At 46.8% G+C, this 22685-nt stretch overlaps 1 protein-coding gene across 1 annotated transcript in view; it reads right to left on the reverse strand.

Moving 5' to 3' along the window:
• The window catches only part of MAPK8IP2 (mitogen-activated protein kinase 8 interacting protein 2), a 46768-nt gene that overhangs the window by 21423 nt on the left and 2660 nt on the right, over nucleotides 1-22685 (reverse strand). Inside the window, exons 2-3 of the mRNA XM_060279308.1 lie at nucleotides 9072-9177; nucleotides 5182-5406 (exon numbers count right to left, since the gene is read on the reverse strand). Of these exons, the coding sequence (XP_060135291.1) occupies nucleotides 5182-5406; nucleotides 9072-9177 (331 nt within the window). The remainder of the gene's footprint in view (nucleotides 1-5181; nucleotides 5407-9071; nucleotides 9178-22685) is intronic.

Below are 22685 nucleotides of genomic sequence, written 5' to 3' on the forward strand. Positions count from 1 at the left end.
CACTGCCATGAGTGTGGCTTTAGGAAAGGGTGTTTTATGTGAATGAATCTGAACCCGTCCATTCAATGCTGACCAAAAAAACAGGGCACTGATGGTTTAACCAGGAATGGTTTCATTCATCTTATAGAATGCTAAGGTGCTCTCAGAAAGCGATGCCTCTTTGCCGTTCCTCTGCCTTCCTACCTCTCTTCCGTATGGCACATTATTTGGAACACATATTTCAGAAAATTGCACTTACAGCCTTGCCAACTGAGCCCTCTAGGGAGGGTTAATGACACAGCAGATTAAAAAGGGGGGGGAGAGAGAGGTTGGTAAAGATTAATTCCAAAGGGGGCTTAGTGACAAGCACATGAATTGGCACGAGATGGGGAGGGCGGGGGGGGGGGGAGAGGATGGTTTGAAGCAGCCGCTTCCGTGGGGAAAGTAGGGAATACTAAAGATGCCCCGACCCAACACCCAGCGGGTGCCTTTTGGAAGAAGGAATCAGAGAATCAGAGAATTTGAGAGTTGGAAGGGGTCTGAGAACCAGTGTCTGCAATGAAGGAAGCAGAGCTCAGCCTGAGCTGCTATCAGTTTCACATCGTTAAAAAATCCACTCAACCCTGTTTCCACGTGTGTGTGTGTGTGTGTGTGCATGGAAAGTTGTGCTTAAATGTTTTTGCACACACCACGCATTTCTAAATGAACTTTAGAAACCAGGTGCTGGGTATTGGTTAGAGCGCTGGGCTAGGAGCTGGGAGAGCAGGGCTCTCAAATCCCCCCACTCAGCCATGAAGCTCACTGGGAGCCCTGGGGGGCCGGTCAATGCCTTCTCTCAGCCTGACCGACCGCGCAGTTTTGTTGTGGGGATTAGAATTATAGAATCATGGAATCGTAGAGTTGGAAGAGACCACAAGGGCCATCCAGTCCAACCCCCTGCCAAGCAGGAAACACCATCAAAGCATTCTTGACATATGCCTGTCAAGCCTCTGCTTAAAGACCTCCAAAGAAGGAGACTCCACCAAACTCCTTGGTAGCAAATTCCACTGCCGAACAGCTCTTACTGTCAGGAAGTTCTTCCTAATGTTTAGGTGGAATCTTCTTTCTTGAAGTTTGAATCCATTGTTCCGTGTCCGCTTCTCTGGAGGAGCAGAAAACAATCTTTCTCCCTCCTCCATATGACAACCTTTCATATATCTGAACATGGCTATCATATCACCCCTTAACCTTCTCTTCTCCAGGCTAAACATGCACAGCTCCCTAAGCCGTTCCTCATAAGGCATACGGTAGTTTCCAGGTCTTTGACCATTTTGACCAGGCCTCTTCTGGACAAGGATTAAACAAGGAGGGAGAGAATCACAGACAGCACCTTGAGCTCCTTTGAGGAAAAGGTGTGTATGAATCCAGTTTAAAAAATTCAAAATGTGCATTATATATAAATCGGGTGTTTTATAGGTTAGGCTGAATGAGTGACCGGCCCAACGTCACCCAGTGAACCTCATGGCCAAGTTGGGATTTGAACCCACGTCCTGGTGCAGCACTCTAACCAATGCACAGCCCCAGCTCTCAGCCTGGTAGTTGTCGAAAAGACAACTCCTGCGGGAATCTGTAAGAAATTAATTGATCAGCCCCGCCCCCCTGTTGCATAGAGAGAGACAGCCAATATATTAATGATATAATAACATAAATTGGGTTGGGCCCATCTAGCCCGGCATTCTGTTCTCACAGCAAGAAGCGCTTTCCTCCTCCATGAATTTGTCTAATCCTCTTTTAAAGCCATCCTAGGTGGAACTAAGATCATGGCCACTGGTCCCATCACCTCCTGGCAAATAGAAGGGGAAGAAATGGAGGCAGTGAGAGATTTTACTTTCTTGGGCTCCTTGATCACTGCAGATGGTGACAGCAGTCACGAAATTAAAAGACGCCTGCTTCTTGGGAGAAAAGCAATGACAAACCTAGACAGCATCTTAAAAAGCAGGGACATCACCTTGCCGACAAAGGTCTGTATAGTTAAAGCTATGGTTTTCCCAGTAGTGATGTATGGAAGTGAGAGCTGGACCATAAAGAAGGCTGATCGCCGAAGAATTGATGCTTTTGAATTGTGGTGCTGGAGGAGACTCTTGAGAGTCCCATGGACTGCAAGAAGATCAAACCTATCCATTCTGAAGGAAATCAGCCCTGAGTGCTCACTGGAAGGACAGATCGTGAAGTTGAGGCTCCAATACTTTGGCCACCTCATGAGAAGAGAAGACTCCCTGAAAAAGACCCTGATGTTGGGAAAGATTGAGGGCACTAGGAGAAGGGGACGTCAGAGGACAAGATGGTTGGACAGTGTTCTCGAAGCTACGAACATGAGTTTGACCAAACTGCGGGAGGCAGTGGAAGACAGGAGTGCCTGGCGTGCTATGGTCCATGGGGTCACGAAGTCAGACACGACTAAACGACTAAACAACAACAACAGGAGGAATGTAGACACATATTTTTAAAATGCTGTGAAAATGCTTTTTTTTAAAAAAAGTTTTAAATATAGATATTGAATTTGCCATTAGCTCACCATCGCCATCTAATGGCACACTTGAACAATGCACGCAAAACTTTATATTTGCAGCTATGTTGGTGGCTATCCCTGGGGGAGTGAGCTCCATAGTTTAATTGTGCGCTGCGTGAAGAAGAACTTTCTTCCCTCTGTCCTGAACACTGCGATAGAATTGTCCCCAAAACTAGGCAGCCTCCTCTGTTTCTGACTTAATCCTGCAAAAGCCACAAATGCCCAGCCCAGTTTTTGTAGAGCATTGCAGAAACCTGCCTCCCTGGGCATCCCAGGCGTTGCCGTCCAAACTCCTGGACATCCTGTCAGATCTGGAAACTCATCTGGGCATCAAATAGGCCAGTGTCGGTAGAAGCAGCAGCTGCCAGGCAGGGAAGACTCCCTTCCCCCAGCCTCATTTGTGTGGTGCATAGCAGGACATGGCTCTCTGCTTGCAGCTTTTAATGCAAATGAAGAACGACTCCTTTCTGGTTTATTTATGATGCAAAATGCTCCTGGAGTCAGTCTCTCTCTCTCTCTCTCTCTCTCTCTCTCTCTCTCTCTCTCTCTCTCTCTCTCTCTCTTCTCATGCTTGCTTGGATAGCTCAGGATATGGGAATGTTCAGGGTGGCAGGAGAGGATATATTGTTTATTAATATCCTTCCTAACTTGCGCTAGCAAGTTCCTTTACTTAGCAGAGTTTGACATTCCCCTTTTTAAACGTGCACAGCAGAAAGCTGGTTGCAGCCTTGTGTAAGCCTCTCAATATTAGATTCCTGGTAAGTCCCCTTTATATCCCTCTTAAAAGAATAAACATGCTGCAATCTTGTGTAAAGTATATAAAAGTATCTAATAATTTTATAATGGTGAAAGTTTATATATATATTATTTATATATGTCTCCTCCTAAGTAGTGATATCTTCTGTTATCTAATAATTTTTACAATGGTTAAAGTTTATATTTATTGTATATATTTTAGATTGTATTTTGGATTGTTTGATATATAAATGTGTGTGCTGGTCAAGAATCGTAGTTTACTCACATTCAGTTCACAGTTGGATCCCTGAAGGCAGACAAAGTATTTATGTGGATCTATCCCATATGGGGATTGTCCCAGTGTCCTCTAAAGGCCAACAGAGCATCTCTAGCTAAAAGCTGCTCCAACAGCAGAGGAAGTCTAAGAGAGAGGGGGTGCTGCGTGCCTTGTCCTTTTTGTTACCTGGACAGGTAAGGTCACGGCCACCTCTAGTCACATGCAAAAGAAGTATGTCCCAGCCAGGAGGAAACAGGAAGTTTTTGACCGGCTGGACCAAACATTCCCCCCGCATGTCCACTCTAGGAAAACAAGGAATGCTGTACTTGACTGCTACTTATGTATCACATCCCACACAGCAGTGATGGCCCTCTAGCTGTTTTGGGACTACAACTCCCATCATCACCCTTAGATAACAGGACCAGTGGTCAGGGATGATGGGAATTGTAGTCCCAAAACAGCTGGAGGGCCAGGTTTGGCCATCACTGCCGCACAGGATTCATTTCCCAACTCCCAGACCAAACAGGGGCCTCGTCCTCTCCTGCCACTCCTCTCTCCATCATCCCCCCTCCCTGAAATGAAAGTCACCCCAGAGCAGCTGGCTGAGGAGCGGGGAGCTGGCTGACCTACCTCGCAGGGTTGTTCGGAGGACAGGCGTCTTGGGCAGCCCCCTGCCCAGTGCAACCTCTCCGATTGGCCAATATATCTTCTGAGTTGTTAAAACGTAAGAACATGAGATGAGCCAATTGCCCATCCATTTTCTCCATGCCGTTATTATTATTATTATTATTATTATTATTATTATTATTATTATTATTTTGCTCCTTCTGTTTGTATGGTGTTGTCACCAGCTGCTTTGAGCACACTCTGGAAAAGCAGGAGACAAATCTTTGCAACATACACGTGAATTATGCCCTCTCACATTTTGGTTTCTGCAAAGCCACTTTGCTGCAGCAGCCCCCTCGCTGAATACCCTTTCGCTGGCAATGCACGCCCCTGTCAGATTTGCTGTCTTATTATTATTATTATTATTATTATTATTATTATTATTATTATTTAGTCACTTGTTACACTGTGGTCACCAATCAAGTTGCAGCATACTTCGAAAACATAAGCAAAAATATACATTATAACTTTAGCACATTCCTGCAAAGATACAAGCGATTCAGATGACATCGTCTTGCCCCAAATATGCCCACTCAACTTCTCAGAACTGGCACCGTTGTAGGTGCCACATAATATGTGTTCCTTTTAGTGCAGCGGCATCTACACTTTGGAACTCCCTGCCTATTGATATATCAGAACCTTCAACTTGACTCTTTTTGGCACCTGCTAAAAGCATTTGTGTTTAGACAAATCTACCCAGATGTTTACAAAGTCAGTGTGAGTTTTAATTCTCTTCTTAGCCTTTTGCTATTTTGACTTTGCGAAAGCCTTAGATTCTTCTTAATTTCCCCCCCCTCCGCAATAATTTCATCTTTTTTTGGAAACAGCTTTGAGGTTTTCTCCCCCACCCCCGCCTTTTCCTTAACCATCAAATGGTGTGCAGATTTTGTGTGTGCAGAATGCTTTGGAACCAAGTTGCTTCCAGGAGTTGCTTTTGCAAAACTCCGGGTGCCCGAGGCTCCCCTCCCCGACTCACCTGCGTGCCCGTCACAGTCAGGTTGAGAGTGGTGGGGCGATGCTTCTGGGTCTCCTCTGGGGTGGGCGAAGGGATTGGAGACCCCGAGGGCGAGGGGGGCGCCTCCTCCAGCCCGTTCCCTTCCTCCTCCTCTTCGTTGTCGTCGATCATCTCAAACTCCTGGAAATCGTCCTGGAAGGTGGAGATGGCGTTGGGCTGCTCACATCTCTCGAGCACCAGGCAGTCCTGGCAGGGGGGGAAAAATAGCCTATTAGATATTTGGATATATTTGGGGATATAGGCTACAAATAAATTAAAAAATGCAGTCAAGCTGTTTTGTGGCTTGGAGAAATAGCTGGAATTTTGGGATTCCTTACCTATCTCACAGTACGAGAGAATATCTACAGTAAAAAGGAGCACCCTACTCCAAATCTTGTTTATACTCCATTAGTTGTCCATTCCATTAGTTGTCCCATCTGAAATATTGTCAAAATGGCCTTAGGGTAGGTAGGTGCCAGAACTATATGTTTTAAAAACAACAACAGGCCAGAGAGGTATGGGAAGATATTTCTTCATGTCCTTGGGTTTATTTTGTTTCATAATAAATTATTAAATATAATAGTCCAGACTCGGCATGAATTTTCCAGCCTCGTCCCTGCCATCCGCTTCTCCTGGACATGAGATGAAGCTGAGCATTGGAACATTCAGGACTGACGAGTCCAGAGCCGTCTCTAGGCCCGGGTCTGATGGCGCGGGATGCCAGGGCGCCAGGCCACCAGGGCCGCCGCTGCGCCCGCTGAGAGGCGTGGCAGAGGCCGCCCCAGGCACGCCCCTCAGCTGTTCAGCGGCTTCAGGCCGCTCTCCGGAGGCGCACGGGCCTGGGGCTGCCTCCGTCGCACGCAGGGGCGTCGCAACAGGGGGCGGGCAGCGCCCCCTGGCCCAGGGCTGGCCCTACGGCCAGGCTGGGTTGCGCAGGGCTGCGGCCCTATAGGCGGCAGCCGCGCGGCGCCCGCCTGCCCGCCGCGCTGGGAAACAGGGCGGGGGAGGGCGCCGGAGGGATCCATCGCGCCAGGGCGCCAGGTATGCTTAAGACGGCCCTGGACGAGTCCTTCTTCACGCAGGGAGAGTTAAACTATGGAACTCGCTGCCACAAGAGGCAGTGATGGTCAAGCACTCAGATGGCTTTAAAAGAGGAGTAGCCATATCAGTGCCGGATTTACGTATAAGCTAAACAAGCTCTAGCTTAGGGCCCCACACTCTTGGGAGCCCGCAAAAGATTTAAAGGGGGGGGGGAACTGGATGTACATTTCCAAAATAGAAAATAAAAAAAACAAATAAAATAAAAGCTACATACAGCAACAGTGTTTTGTGTTGTGTAGGCTCCTAGGGTGTAAGTCATGGGCCCCGCCTGCTAGCCTGCTCCCTCAAATATCACTGCTTTGCTCCTTTCTATATATAGGGTGCCTACATTCTGCTCTTTATAATTATTAGTAGTTTGCATCACATATTTACACCTATTATTATTTCTTGTTATAGCAAGTTCCTAGAAACTGGATTATGAATTTTTGTAAATTGTGTTTCTAAAATAACTTTTGTTATTGCCAAATGCCAATGTGTTTGCATTATTAAGTTTGTTATGAATAAAAAATATTTTTAAGTTAGAGCTTAATAATTATTTCACTATTGATATACTTCTTCTTAATTGTATTTCAGCTCAACAATTACTTTGATAAAATGCATATTTTGTGATGTGCAAACGGCTTGAGATCCCTATGAGGTCCATCAATGACCATATAGCATCTATTCAACACAAAAAACAGCAGCCATTTGTTGTGGACAAAGTACAGCTGGACATGACCTTCAGCAGCTAAGGGCCTCATCAAACCTAAATCCGGCCCTGAACCATATTCATGGTGGAGAGGGCTGTCAATGGCTACTGGTTGCTCTGGTGCTCGGATCCTGCTTTCAGGCTTCCCATAATGGGCATCTGGCTGGCCACTGTGAGACGAACAGGATGCAGGACCACATGGCCCACTGGCCTGATCCAGCAGACCCTTCTTGTGTCCCTAATGGAATGCTCTGCTCCGCAATTTCCCGAGACGGAAAGTGCTGGCCGTTTTGTGCCTTGGGCGGCCAGCGGGGTAAGAAGGAGCTGGCAGGGAAGTCTCTCTCCCTGACTCAGCAGCAGAGAACGGGCACCGACTCAGCAAACGCAACTCAGGTGATCCGTCAACATGGGCTGAACAAGGAAGGGAAAGTCTCCCGACCCTCTTAACCAGGGGTAGGCAACCTAAGGTCCGGGGGCCAGATCCAGCCAAATCGCCTTCTAAATCCAGCCCGCAGACGGTTCGGGAATCAGCGTGTTTTTACATGAGTAGAATTTGTGCTTTTATTTAAAATGCATCTCTGGGTTATTTGTGGGGAATAGGAATTCGTTCATTTTTCTTTCTTTCCAAAATATAGTCCACCCCCCCCCCCCACAAAAGGTCTGAGGGACAGTGGACCGGCCCATGGCTGAAAAAGGTTGCTGACCCCTGCTCTTAACTCTGCAACTACCGGTAATCCAGAATGTGGCAGCCAGACTGGTGACTGGGAGCGGCCGCCGAGACCATAAAACACTGGTCCTGAAAGACCTGCATTGGCTCCCAGTACGTTTCCAAGCACAATTCAAAGTGTTGGTGCTGACCTTTCAAGCCCTAAACGGCCTCGGTCCAGTATCCCTGAAGGAGCATCTCCACCCCCATCATTCAGCCCAGACACTGAGGTCCAGCTCCGAGGGCCTTCTGGCGGTTCCCTCCCTGCGAGAAGCGAGGTTACAGGCAACCAGGCAGAGGGCCTTCTCGGTGGTGGCGCCCGCCCTGTGGAACGCCCTCCCATCAGATGTCAAGGAAATAAACAACTATCTGACTTTTAGAAGACATCTGAAGGCAACCCTGTTTAGGGAAGTTTTTAATGTTTGATCTTCTATTGTGTTTTTAATGTTCTGTTGGGAGCCGCGCAGAGTGGCCGGAGAAACCCAGCCAGATATGCCGGGTTATAAATAATAAATTATTATTATTATTATTACACCAGGGGAAGGTGTAAAAATTGCTCCACTCCTCCCCCTCCCAGCTGCAACGGTTTTGCTTTACTGTACCTTTAACAGTAGCCAAAACACAGGAATTAAACAGGAATTTTCACCTCCTGTTGCAGGATCTCGGTCACCTGGGTTGTTAATAATAATAATAATAATAATAATAATAATAATAATAATAATAATAAAATTTATGTGTGTGTGTGCATGGCAAAAAGACATTCCTTAGCTACCTTTTCCCAAGTCTCACTGTAAAGGGCACCAAACATTTATCTAAGCCAGTGTTGGCCCTAAATAGCTGTGATTCCTGCATCGCAGGGGGTTGGACTAGATGTCCCTTGGGAGTCCCTTCCAACGCTACAATTCTATGATTCTATGACTGAGAATCGCCAGCAGGGAGAGTGCTGCTGCTCTTGTGCTCGGATCCTGCTTGCCACTGTGAGACGGGCCGCCTTTGGCCTGGCCAAGCTGCTGCAAGGCTCTCCTTAGTTTCTCGTGATTCCTAAATGGAACCCTCCATGGACAGAGCCAGTCTACCTGAGAGTGGCAGCCAGCAAGAGTGGGAGGAGGCTATCGCTCTTGCATCCCGCTTGTGTATGAGAAAGGGAGGCTGGCCTGATCCAGCAGGAACATTCTGACATTCCTATTTTCATGGAAAGCAGAAGGAAAACCCTGAAAACAAAGTTTTGAGAGTTAATCGGGAACAGAGGGGCTGCAAGTTGTGGTCCTCCCACAGAGCTGGGCTCCGGGGCTTCTGCAAGGAAGAGGACGCCGGTCACAGATCTGGTGTCCAAACTCCACCGATCCCTCCTTGACCCCGTCCCACTGCCCCTCTCACCTTCTCATAGTGGTCCGAGTCGTAGTTAAGGCCGATGCCACAGTCGTCGGTGATCTCAGACAGATCTTCGTCATCAAATTCCTCCAGGCTGATGTCCTGAGGAGGCCTGGAGAAGAGAGAAGAGGGGGGGGGGGCTGTTAGCGGAACGTTTTGAGTTAGGAGGCAGGGGAGACCCTCAGCTCCTGAAGGTATTGGGGCCCATGATATGTCCAGCTGTCCTTTGTCAACAACAAATGGTCGCTGTTTTTGTGTGTGGAATATATAATATATGGTCACTGATGGACCTAAAGCTATTTGCACCTGTTGCCATGCAACCAGTCCATGCAGAATGAAGGCACCCTATACAGTGGTACCTCGGGTTACAAACGCTTCAGGTTACAAACGCTTCAGGTTACAAACTCCCCTAACCCAGAAATAGTACCTCAGGTTAAGAACTTTGCTTCAGGATGAGAACAGAAATTGTGCTCTGGCGGCGCGGCGGCAGCAGGAGGCCCCATTAGCTAAAGTGGTGCTTCAGGATAAGAACAGTTTCAGGTTAAGAACGGACCTCCGGAACGAATTGCCGTAAGTTCTTAACCAGAGGTACCACTGTACTGTATATAGAAAGGAGCAAACCAGGGATATTTTAGGGAGCAGGCTAGCAGGCGGGGACCATGACTTACATCCTAGGAGCCTACACAACACAAAACACTGTTGCTGTATGTAGGTTTTGTTTTATTGGTTTTTTGTCTTCTATTTTGTTAATGTACACACAGTGGTTTTTTTCCCTTTAATTTTTTTGGGGGCCCCCAAGGGAGTGGGGCCCTAAGCTATATCTTGTTTCGCTTATACGTAAATCTGGCACTGGACAGTGGAATAAGGAACCCCCAGGAAGGCTCCAGGCACCCCAATGTTAAATTCAAAAGGGATCTCAACTCCCCTGAAAAACACTGCTCTATCTTAGAATCATGGAGTTGTAGAGTTGGAAGGGATCCCACAAGGTCATCTAGTCCAACCCCCTGCAAAAAAGGGTTCTTAACTGCCCTGAAAAGATGCTGCTTCGTAATTTAGAAGAATCATAGAGCTGGAAGGGACCACGAGCATCATCTAGTACAACCCCCTGCAATTCAGGAATGTTTTGCTCAACACGGGTCTTGAACCCACGACCCGGAGATTAACAGCCCCATAGTCTACCCAGAGCTTCTCTGAACAGTTCATCAGCCTTCTCACTCTCAGCTTAAGCCCAGTCTCCCTCCCTGCTCTTCCATAAATAAGCCAAGCGTTTTCCTCCAACTCTGAGAAACTCAGGCCTGGGACGACTCTCCCCAAGCTGTTTGGCAGCGGAACGGATGCACCCCTCCCTGGACTCTCTTAACCAGCTGAGCCTACCCACCTGCCGGCTGGCTTCTGTGGTGTGGGGAAAGCAATTGGGAGACCCCCCCCCCAGCTGTGCACTCTTTCTTGCAGACAAAACAGCAGCAGCCCTCCATCTTCCTTCATTATTCCCGTGTCTTATTAAGTACTTGCAGCATCCCTGCCTCTCTGCAGAACAACTTGAGCAGCTTACGATCTAAGCCAGCGGTTCTCAAAGTGGGTAGCAGAGGCCCCCCCCCACCCAGGAGAGAGGGAGGGCTCTAAGAGGCAAGCGGTGGCGGCGATGGGGGAAAGCGCTGGAGGTGTAAACGGCTATCAGACTTCGAAAAGCTGGTATCCCAGGATCCCGTTCATCCATTTTGATGCCTTAATCAGGGTAACTAGTTTTAACCAGATCCTGAATAAATGTGCAATTTGTTGTTACTGTTCTGAATTTCATGGGGGTATTATCTTCCTTCCTGAGTAGGTCTGAAGCAAAGCGCTGTTCTGAATCACGCTTTTTGAGGGGGGCATTTGGGGTGAGATTATGGAACCGACGAGGCAGTGGCCCCAAAAGGTTTGGGAACCACAGGTCTTTAAAAAAAAACAATCATCAGAGTGTACTTTTTCTGATACAACTGGCATTTATTCTGCTCCTTAGATAAGCCTGTTATCTTATCTGCCTTCCACACCTCCTCGCCAAGCCCTGGGCTCTCTGCACCAGCCAGGCCTTAATTGCCAGGCATCCCGTCATTCCTGTTTTTTGCAATTAACATTTTCACAGCAGTAATACGATTTCCCCCCAAATCCTCACTTATGTTAACCACAGGCTTTATATAACCAGAGAAATGCTTGGCTGCCGTACAAGTGCCAGAGATTGGGGTGGAGCTGGGCTGCCCCCCTGCCAGCTGCAGACCTCACCTGCAAGGGGCAAGGGGCACCCACCTGCATGGCATGGAGGAAGTGGGCAGAGAGAAGAAGTCTTTCTCCCTCTCTCATAACACCAGAACAGGGACATCCGATGAAGCTGAACGTTGTGGGGGTTCAGGACAGCTAAAAGAAAGCACTTCTTTGGGTGGTGCATAAACTATGGAACTCACTGCCACAGGAAACAGTCATCATAGGAGCCCACACAACACAAAACACTGTTGCTGTAGCTTATGTAGAGTGGAGAAGGGGACGACAGAGGACGAGATGGTTGGACAGTGTTCTCGAAGCTACGAACATGAGTTTGACCAAACTGCGGGAGGCAGTGCAAGACAGGAGTGCCTGGCGTGCTATGGTCCATGGGGTCACGAAGAGTCGGACACGACTAAACGACTAAACAACAACAACATGTAGAGTGGGGCCCTAAGCTATAGCTTGTTTAGCTTATACATAAATCCGGTCCCATCACCTCCGGGCAAATAGAAGGGGAAGAAATGGAGGCAGTGAGAGATTTTACTTTCTTGGGCTCCTTGATCACTGCAGATGGTGACAGCAGTCACGAAATTAAAAGACGCCTCCTTCTTGGGAGAAAAGTGATGACAAACCTAGACAGCATCTTAAAAAGCAGAGACATCACCTTGCTGACAAATGTCCGTATAGTTAAAGCTATGGTTTTCCCAGTAGTGATGGATGAAAGTGAGAGCTGGACCATAAAGAAGGCTGATCGCTGAAGAATTGATGCTTTTGAATTATGGTGCTGGAGGAGACTCTTGAGAGTCCCATGGACTGCAAGAAGATCAAACCTATCCATTCTTAAGGAAATCAGCCCTGAGTGCTCACTGGAAGGACAGATCGTGAAGCTGAGGCTCCAATACTTTGGCCACCTCATGAGAAGAGAAGAATCCTTGGAAAAGACCCTGATGTTGGGAAAGATTGAGGGCACTAGGAGAAGGGGACGACAGAGGACAAGATGGTTGGACAGTGTTCTCGAAGCTACGAACATGAGTTTGACCGAAATGCGGGAGGCAGTGCAAGACAGGAGTGCCTGGCGTGCTATGGTCCATGGGGTCACGAAGAGTCGGACACGACTAAACGACTAAACAACAACAACAACAAGAAATCCGGCACTGAGATGGGCCACTGGCCTGATCCAGCAGGCTCTTTTCATGCTCTTATTAAATCTGGTGGCAGTGGACGGGCAAGGCCTGAGCGAAAGGGCCCATCCCCCTCACCACCTTGGCTGACCTGCTTCCATCTTTGGGCATCATGGCTCTTTGGAGAACCTCTGCAATTGGACACCTTCCAGGTGTTTTGAACTACAATTCCCATCAGGTCCAGCCAGCCGCGGCTGAAGGTGATAGGAGTTCCGTATATAGTCCAAAACAAGATCTTGCCTCTTCCTCTTCCTCCACCCTGCCTGCTCCCTCACTCATCAAGCACCTGATGCTGCAGAGGTTAGCGGCAGAGGGAAAAAATTGCCCAATGGGACCTGTGCCAGATCCATCTCTGTCTCCTGATTTATTAACCTCTGTGCTTGCCCTGCCTCCTCTAATAGCTTGCAGTGCTTTCCAGCCTCTTGGAGAGAGAAAAGCATTAGCCTGCGACGTCAAATGGTCAGCAGCAGCAGCAGCGCCGAGGTTTAATTTAAGCTCGAGGGTCAAGTTTGGTTTTTCAGGGCCAGAATCAGCACTGGCAAAAAAGGGGACCCGATTCAAAGAAGAACATTGCTGAGCATGTGCAGAGTATACGTCAATCACTACCACTGAGTAATGAACTGCACATCAGGATTTGGGTCGCATGGGTGAGCTTGGTGCCCAGTTAGCTCTCGCTTTCAGAATTAGGCAGTCAGTGGAGCCCAGTGGTACCCAAAGTGTGCATTTCCCTCCCTTGGAGGAGAATTACCTAGGAGGGTACTAAGAGGCAATGAGGTTCTAGAGCAAAACGGATTCTTCGATTCTCATTAAAAGTTTTACTGCCCTCAGAGAATACACCAAAGAAAATCCCCTGTGTTGCAAAACAGAACATTCTGAACCAACAAGCAACACGTTGGCTAATAATATACTGACAATATTTTTATAACACTATACTGTTTCAAAATTCATAAACAGAAGACATATAATATGTGCACCAAGTCACAAACTAATAAGAATCAAATAAATGTTCCATGAACAGGAATGGTAGGAGTGGGAAGTCACTGTCAAAGATCCCTGAAATGGATTAATAGTCCCCAAAAGTATATCAAATCCATCAACTTATTGCACTTTTTAGTGATAGCTGATCCATGGCCATTTGATGTCCTTTTGGGGACTATTCATTTTCTGATGAATATTTATCATTGAAACAGTTCATTATTCTGGAAGAACTGTCCTGTCTGCTGTTGTACTCGGAGCACCCTACTGCGGCGTTCGGAGCACCCGTCATTTCACGTTTGTAAGATATTGACTGTGGAAAGGCCTTCTGCCTCCATTCCAGTGATCTTTGACACTGACTTCTCTACCATTCCTGTTCATGGAACATTTATTTGATTCTTATTAATATGTGACTCCATACACATGTTATATGTCTTCTGTTTATGGATTTTGAAACAGTATAGTGCTGACAAAAATCCATATAGTTAAAGCTATACTTTGGCCACCTCATGAGAAGAGAAGACTCCCTGGAAAAGACCCTGATGTTGGGAAAGATTGAGGGCACTAGGAGAAGGGGACGACAGAGGACAAGATGGTTGGACAGTGTTCTCGAAGCTACGAACATGAGTTTGACCAAACTGCGGGAGGCAGTGCAAGACAGGAGTGCCTGGCGTGCTATGGTCCATGGGGTCACGAAGAGTCGGACACGAGTAAATGACTAAACAACAACATGGTTTTCCCAGTACAGTGGTGCCTCGCAAGACGAAAGTAATTCGTTCCGCGAGTTGCTTCATCTTGCGATAATTTTGTCTTGCGAAGCGCGGTTTGCCGCGGCAAAACAAACAAACAAAAAACCGCTGAAAACTTCATCTTGTGAAGCAGGCCATAGAAAACTTTGTCTTGCGAGTCACCAAAAACATCGCAAAACGCTTTCGTTGTGCGAGTTTTTCGCCGTGCGAGGCATTCATCTTGCGAGGTACCACTGTAGTGATGTATGGAAGTGAGAGCTGGACCACAAAGAAGGCTGATCGCCAAAGAATTGATGCTTTTGAATTATGGTGCTGGAGGAGACTCTTGAGAGTCCCGTGGACTGCAAGAAGATCAAACCTATCCATTCTTAAGGAAATCAGCCCTGAGTGCTCCCTGGAAGGACAGATCCTGAAGCTGAGGCTCCAATACTTTGGCCACCTCATGAGAAGAGAAGACTCCCTGGAAAAGACCCTGATGTTGGGAAAGATGGAGGGCACTAGGAGAAGGGGACGACAGAGGACGAGATGGTTGGACAGTGTTCTCGAAGCTACGAACATGAGTTTGACCAAACTGCGGGAGGCAGTGCAAGACAGGAGTGCCTGGCGTGCTCTGGTCCATGGGGTCACGAAGAGTCGGACACGACTAAACGACTAAACAACAACAAGCAGAGGCTTGACAGGCATATGTCAAGAATGCTTTGATGGTGTTTCCTGCTTGACAGGGGGTTGGACTGGATGGCCCTCGTGGTCTCTTCCAACTCTATGATTCTATGAACCTATTACACACAGCTTTTGATCCAGCATAGAGCAAGTGGGTCTCTGTGTCTCCATTTTCCAGCCACTTTCTAGCTCAGCTCACACATAACCCTTTGGCTGTTGTTCTCCCATCTAGTAACTAGGTGAGGGGGACAGTGAAGGCCCACCTGCTAGCCTGAGGCACCCCATCACTTGGTTGTAGTTCTTGCAACCTGACTCCTTTTTTGGGGATGTCGGTGAGGACACTTGTAGCCAGATAAGGTCACTCTCTTACAAAGAAACTCGTCTGGATAGTTCAGCAATGGAGTCCTCTATTGGATTCTAACTCTCACTGGGCACAGCACCCCAAGGGAGCCAAGGGTGTCATCCAGACTGACCCCCCCCAACCCACATCATTATTATTGCCCCCACAAGTCCCAGATAAGAGGCTCCCCTTAACATAATCCAAAATGCCACCAGTCCGTTGATGCCAGGACAGTCCTTGGCACCAGCTGGGCAAGGTGGCTCTGCTGCCTGGGGGCAAGGACAGGCTGGCTGATGTAACGGGAAGGCAAAGACCATTACACTCATAGAGTGTAGTGGCGTTTGCGGACAGGCCTGAAAGAAATCTGGGAGGGGGTGGGGCCAAGTGTAAGCTGAGTCACGGAGCGTGCCTTGATTTTGATTGACAGGCACATCTAACTTAATGATCGCGTCGCTTTCGGTTTCCCCAGTCTGTTGAAAAGCTTCCGAATCCCCGCCCACCTGCCCTGACGTTAGGCTTTAGTCGACGCTGCTTGCCCGACTAGCGGTCGTCGCCTGTATTCAGGGGTCCAGTAGGAATTTTTCCACTTGGCTGATTGGCTGTTGCCATTTGGTTTTCGCCTACTGTCAAGCAATCTGTCACAACTTGTTAGGTTGGCCGTTAGGCTTTGGTTAAATGGTATTGGAGGGGCATGGCTAAATGCCTACCCCCCATTATTTGCTCCTCATAGAAGTATTCCGTTAAAGGAATCCTGGGGCTCAGGGACTCTAGTCCATCATCCAGCCATCAGCAAAGATGGTGTGTCCATTACAGAGCTGAGCCTTGGGGAACACTCCTTGGGGGAAGGAGAGTATAGTGAAACCGTACCTCCAATCCTTTGGGGTGTTTACTTGACTTACCAACCACTAGGTAAGTCGGAGCTGGTCCTGACCCAAATGGTCAGATGGAATTGGTCCTGCCCAACGGGCAGATGGTATGGTCTTGACCCAAGGGTCAGATGGAAATGATCCTGTCCCTTAGGGTGGACAGATGGATTAACCAAAGCCTAAGCCAACACTCAGAATTAAATTGTATTTTTAAATAAAGTTGTGGCCAAAAATAATGCCCAAAAAACAAACCATAATTATTGTGTCCGTTGTGAGTTATTGGGATTTCTTGGGGCCTTGACACGCAAAGCAAATCCTTTTCAGTTTGCCAAGTCCCTCGAGCTGCACATTTGTGACCACCTAGCAAATTCTGACCCTCAGTCAGATGTCTTGCCCGCATGGCGAATGAGGGAGGCGGAGCAGGAGCAATGCCAAAGTTGCTTAAATGACTCGGCAGTGGGAAAGAGTCTCTCATTTTCTCTGGCAGCTGAGCAAGGCTCAGGTCTTCTGATAAGGTTAGCCTTGTGGATAAGAAAAGAAATTGACCCCCAGGGTATTCACTCTGAGCTCTCCTATGGGTCTACTGAGGGAGGAGGGATGGAAGGATGCCTGAGATCTGTGCGAGATATTTGAACAAGATTCCGCAATATGACCTTCACAGACTGGAGAACTGGGCACAGGCTAACAAAATGAATTTCAATAGGGGCAAATGTCAGGTTCTGCCCTTAGGCAGAAAAAAACCAGATGCACAAATATAGGATGGGGGGGAAACACCTGCCTTGACAAGGGTGCATGTGAAAAAGATTCTGCTCTGGTCAGACCTCACCTGCAGTACTGTGTCCAGTTCTGGGCACCACAGTTCAAGAAGGATACTGACAAGCTGGAACATGTCCAGAAGAGGGCAACCAAAATGGTCAAAGGCCTGGAAACGATGCCTTATGAGGAACGGCTTAGGGAGCTGGGTATGTTTAGCCTGGAGAAGAGAAGGTTAAGGGGTGATATGATAGCCATGTTCAAATATATAAAAGGATGTCATATAGAGGAGGGTGAAAGGTTGTTTTCTGCTGCTCCAGAGAAGCGGACACGGAGCAATGGATTCAAACTACAAGAAAGAAGATTCCACCTCAACATTAGGAAGAACTTCCTGACAGTAAGAGCTGTTCGGCAGTGGAATTTGCTGCCAAGGAGTGTGGTGGAGTCTCCTTCTTTGGAGGTCTTTAAGCAGAGGCTTGACAGGCATATGTCAGGAATGCTTTGATGGTGTTTCCTGCTTGGCAGGGGGTTGGACTGGATGCCCCTTGTGGTCTCTTCCAACTCTGTGATTCTATGATTCTATAAGATCTAGGACTCTGGGTAGATGTCCCCTCCCCTTTAGGGTTTGTTTGTTTGTTTGTTTGTTTGTTTCATAAAATTAATACCCAGTTTGACCTTAAAAACAAACTTCAAAGCTGTTTACAAAAAGATACAAACAAGGAAAAAAAACCCATCACAACTGTACCTTAAAACAGACCAAAAGATGGATTAAAATCAACAACTTTCTAAGCATCTGGGCAAGTTTGTCTCAAGAAGGTTTTTAGCAGGTGCCAAAGAGAGAAGGGTGAAGATGACTGCCTGATTTCAACAGGCAGGGAGTTCCAAAGTGCAGGTGCTGCCACGCTGAATGATCAAATTCTTACAAATGCGGAATGGGAACTATGTGTCGCTGGTAAGAATGCCAGTTCCACGCACTGAAGCAGTTGTGTGGGCTCATGGGGGGTAAGGCGATCTTGCGGGTAAACTATTTTGGTCTGGCTGGGTTTTTGCTATTTTAAAATCTATCTGCCTAATGCTAAATATGTGCACACCCAGTTAGGCAGGCATAACTTTGAGAGGATCGGGTGTGCAAAAAAGAAAAAAGAAAATATACATTCGTAAAAAACCAGAAGCCTTCCTGCTCGATATTGAAGGTAATGAAATATATAAGCAATAGAAAAGACCGTTTTTATATGCATCAACTGCAGCAAGATTATTATTATCCCAACGATGGAAGCAGAAAGAGAGGCCTAAGAAAGAAGGCAAAATTGATGGACTAAATTAACTGGGAAAATTCGGAACCAGCAAGACCAAACTTTCCTGAAAGACTGGAGGAAATTTATGGCATATTTGAAAGACAACTGTAAATAACTGACCTTGCTAGTAGGGTTACAAGAAGTTTTGTGAGGATAATTTTTATTCATTATTGCAAAGTATAATTTATAATTTTTATTCATGAAAAGGATTTAATAGTAATAACTACAGTAATAAAATGTAGTATCAGAGTAAGTTGGAAAACCATCAGCCAAGGAGGATGGAAGTCGTAGGCTAGTGTAGCCAAATGTTTGCTATGTTATATATGTTGGAAGTTATGTTTAAAAATATGTGGAAAAATCAATAATATTTTTTTTAAAAAAGAGATCAGAAATGGACCAGGAAAAGAGTGGAACAAAGAAAGGCCATTGCACCATCTGGTTAAAAAGGAACAGAAAAACTTGGAAATGGCTGAGATGACCGGAAGAATCCGCGACTGGGGAGAAGAAGCGACAAAAGAAGAGTGGAAAGATTTCAAAATTTATTTGAAAAAATATGCAAAAATTGAATATTAAGATGAGATTTAGAATTGTATAGAAGCTGAGAATTTAGAGTCTAAGTGAAGTATATAGAAAGGATAGATTTGAAATTTTAAGAAATTTGTATAAAAATGCATTGGAAATTTCTAAGAGATAAAAATGAAATGAAGCGCAGATGGAGGGAACTCGGGGAGGTCCCTATAGACAATGTTAAAGAAATCTGGAATGGTATTTAGATGTTTGTTTTTTCCTTTATCGTTATGTTATTGTATTTTATAGTGTTTTATTGTTTTTTAAGTTGTTGGTGATGTTTCTTTTGTCTTTTTCTTTTCTTTTGTGTTTATAAAATTAATAAAAATTATTATTATTATTATTATTATATATATATATATATATATATATATATATATATATATATATTAGGAACAGAAAAACTAAGCTCTGCCAACAGACCAAGAAAGAAGCCGGGCGAAGGTGAAAACAAGCAGGTGCAGGCCGGTCCCTGGGGAGCAATTTCTCTCTGCTCCCTGCTCTCCACCATTAAGTGTTGCTAGCAACTAATGCAAGGATGTTCTTGGATTCACATCCTGCAGCACAATATTCCCGGCACAAGCAAAACAGTACCTAAGGGGCAGACCCCCAACAGATGCTGAAAGCACACTCAGTGCAGAGGCAAAGCACATGATCTATAAGAAAGGAGAATCTGGCTCAAGATTAGGAATAACTTTCCGAAAGTAAGAGCCGTTCAACAGCAGAAAAGACTCTCCTGAAAGGCGGCAGACTCCTCACCGCTGGAGATTTTTAGGGAGCCATCTGTTACGAGTTCTTTAGCTGTGATTCCTACATTGCAGGGGGCTAGATAAGATGATACTTCGGTGAGGGGTGGTGGTGGTTAGGATCTAATAGAGTATTCTATTGCTGAACCATTGAACTATTGATGAGTTTGACCAAACTGCGGGAGGCAGTGGAAGACAGGAGTGCCTGGTGTGCTCTGGTCCATAGGGTCAAGAAGAGTCGGACACGACTAAACAACAACAATTGCTGAACCAACCCGCAAGTTTCTTGGTAAAACAGTAAAAAAAAGTTTCTTAGTAAAACAGTAAAAAAAACCAACAACAGTAAAAAAGTTTCTTGGTAAAACAGAAAAGAAAAGAAAAAGTAAAGGACCCCTGGATGGTTAAGTCCAGTCAAAGGTGACTATGGGGTTGCAGCGGTCATCTCGCTTTCAGGCCAAGGGAGATGGCATTTGTCCACAGAAACTTTTCCAGCTCATGTGGCCAGCATGACTAAACCGCTATTGGCACACGGAGGACCGTGATGAGTGCCAAAGCCCACAGAAATGCTGTTTACCTTCCCGCCACAGTGGTACCTATTTATCTACTTGCTATTTATTTTGTGTTTTTGTGGCACGTGTGTGTGTGTGTGTGTGTGTGTGTGTGTGACTGTGTGGAACCCAGTTCAGCTACTGATGGATTGACTGTGTGACTGCAGTACATTGTTTATTGCTTTCATTTTATGGATGAATGGTCTTCTCGTTAGATAGTAAAATCCATGTTAAATTGGTGTTTTAGGGGTTGTTTTTCCAACGTGTGGAACGGATTAATCCATTTTGCATTACTTTCTATGGGAAAACGCACCTTGGTTTTGGAAAACATTGGTTTTGGAATGGAGTTCCGGAACGGATTAAGTTTGAGAACCGAGGGACCACTGTACTGAGCTGAAGGAACCAAGGGTCCAGTCTTGTAGAAGGCAACCTCCCCACGTCCCCATGCGCCCAGTGCACTCTCAAGGACATTACAAGATCCCACATGCATGATGTGGCGTGACCTTGACTGGTGGTGAAAAGGACCCAAGAGCCATCCCCTCCGCAACATGGTATCAGAAGTGACCGGCAGGGGCTGGTCAATAGAAGTCTAGGGGCTTGCCTAGCTAGCTGCATGATGGTGGGGGGGAGCAGGGGAGCTTTCGACAGGGTTCCCATTTTGTAATTAAGCTTCAGGAATATTAAAGGGGAGAACTCATTTGATATGAAGAGAATCCAAGGAGCCTTGTATTTCAGATAAACACCCACCATCAACTACTCTGTAGTTGGAAGGTCTTATTGCCCTTTCCATTCATTTATTCTATTTATTTCCTAAAATTTGCACACCGCTAGTAGCCACGGGCAGCTCTCTTCTCCTTCATGGATTTGCCCTATCCTCTTCTGAGGGCATCTAGGTTGGGGCCCATCCCTGCCTCCTGCGGGAAGGAGTTCCATAGTTTAACTATGCGCTGCATGAAGAAGTACTTTCTTTTCCCCTGGGACCTGCTATGGCCTGTTGGCTATGCAAATAAGGTTTGATTTGATTTCCCTTGGGGCGTGTTTATGTGGGGGGTCCTGCTCTGGCTGCCAGTGCCCCTGGCCCACCAGAACATTGCCGCAGAACATTGCCGCCATACAGACCCAGCGATGCCTTTATGCTCTCTTGGCTCATGCGCCGGGGCACATCTGCATTCACTTCTGGTTGGGTCCGTCATGCAGCAGAGCCAGCCACAGGCCACAGGTGGGGCAGCCCACTTACCCGAGCCTGTCTTTCCCATTACTCCTCCGCCTTTGCAAATGTTGCCAAAACCTAGCCAGCCAAGATGATGGCATTAACTGGCCACTGAAGTGTCCTCATCCCAAAAGAATGAGCCATGCTGCAAGAGCTACAACTAAGTGTGGAGTGTGGTGGAGTCTCCTTCTTTGGAGGTCTTTAGTGATGCAGTAGTGATGTCTGGAAGTGAGAGCTGGACCATAAAGAAGGCTGATCGCCGAAGAATGGATGCTTTTGAATTATGGTGCTGGAGGAGACTCTTGAGAGTCCCATGGACTGCAAGAAGATCAAACCTATCCATTCTGAAGGAAATCAGCCCTGAGTGCTCACTGGAAGGACAGATCGTGAAGCTGAGGCTCCAATACTTTGGCCACCTCATGAGAAGAGAAGAATCCTTGGAAAAGACCCTGATGTTGGGAAAGATGGAGGGCACTAGGAGAAGGGGACGACAGAGGACGAGATGGTTGGACAATGTTCTCGAAGCTACCAACATGAGTTTGACCAAACTGCGGGAGGCAGTGCAAGACAGGAGTGCCTGGCGTGCTCTGGTCCATGGGGTCACGAAGAGTTGGACACGACTAAACAACTAAACAACAACAAAAGCAGAGGCTTGACAGGTATATGTCAAGAATGCTTTGATGGTGTTTCCTGCTTGGCAGGGGGTTGGACTGGATGGCCCTTGCGGTCTCTTCCAACTCTATGATTCTATTATCCTCTGCCCTCACCCAGCAATAGCCAGAGCAGTGAGTGTGAGCAGAGCTGTGGAGAGGCTGGAAGCTGGAGGCAGAGAGACCTGCTTGCTCTGTGCTGGTCCCAAAGCCATGATAAATGAAGAAGCAAGATCTGTTGGGGGTGCTAATTCTGTGAACCCCTCTTCCTTAGCCTCAGGCTGTATATATGTGTAGATAAAAACCACACAATCTCTGTTGACCTTCTTTCCAAGGAAAGAGAACCTGGGTAACTGCTTCTGGAACTCCTGGAATCTCTCACCACCAGGAGATTTGAATGTCGTGTAACAATGCTGGCTTACAAAGCCCTACACTGCCTGAAGCTTGGATACCTAAGAGAATGGCTTCTCCTGGGCAGATCTGTCCATTTTTCGGGATCTGCAAGGGAGACTCTCTTAGTTGCTCTGCACATCAATAGCCGAGGCCTACCATGTAGCAGCATAAAGGAGAGCCTCCTCAATGGCCAGGCTCAACCCTTGGAACACACTCCACTCTGCCTTCTCCTTTCACCTTATGATGCCCGATGGTTAACTAGTTAGGCTTTTGGTGGACTTCATTGCCAGAGCTGAACTTTATTTAAGCTGGCCATGGGGAATGGGGTTGATGGGAGTTGCAGGATAAAACATCTGGAGGGCACCAGGTTGGGGAAGGCTGCAGCTCTCTTAGCCCTCAAATTTGGGGGGGTCTATTCTGCTATGTGAGCTCCTGGAGGTGTTGGAGAA

Source organism: Zootoca vivipara, chromosome 10, assembly GCF_963506605.1.
Source record: "Zootoca vivipara chromosome 10, rZooViv1.1, whole genome shotgun sequence".
Taxonomy (NCBI): Eukaryota; Metazoa; Chordata; class Lepidosauria; order Squamata; family Lacertidae; genus Zootoca; species Zootoca vivipara.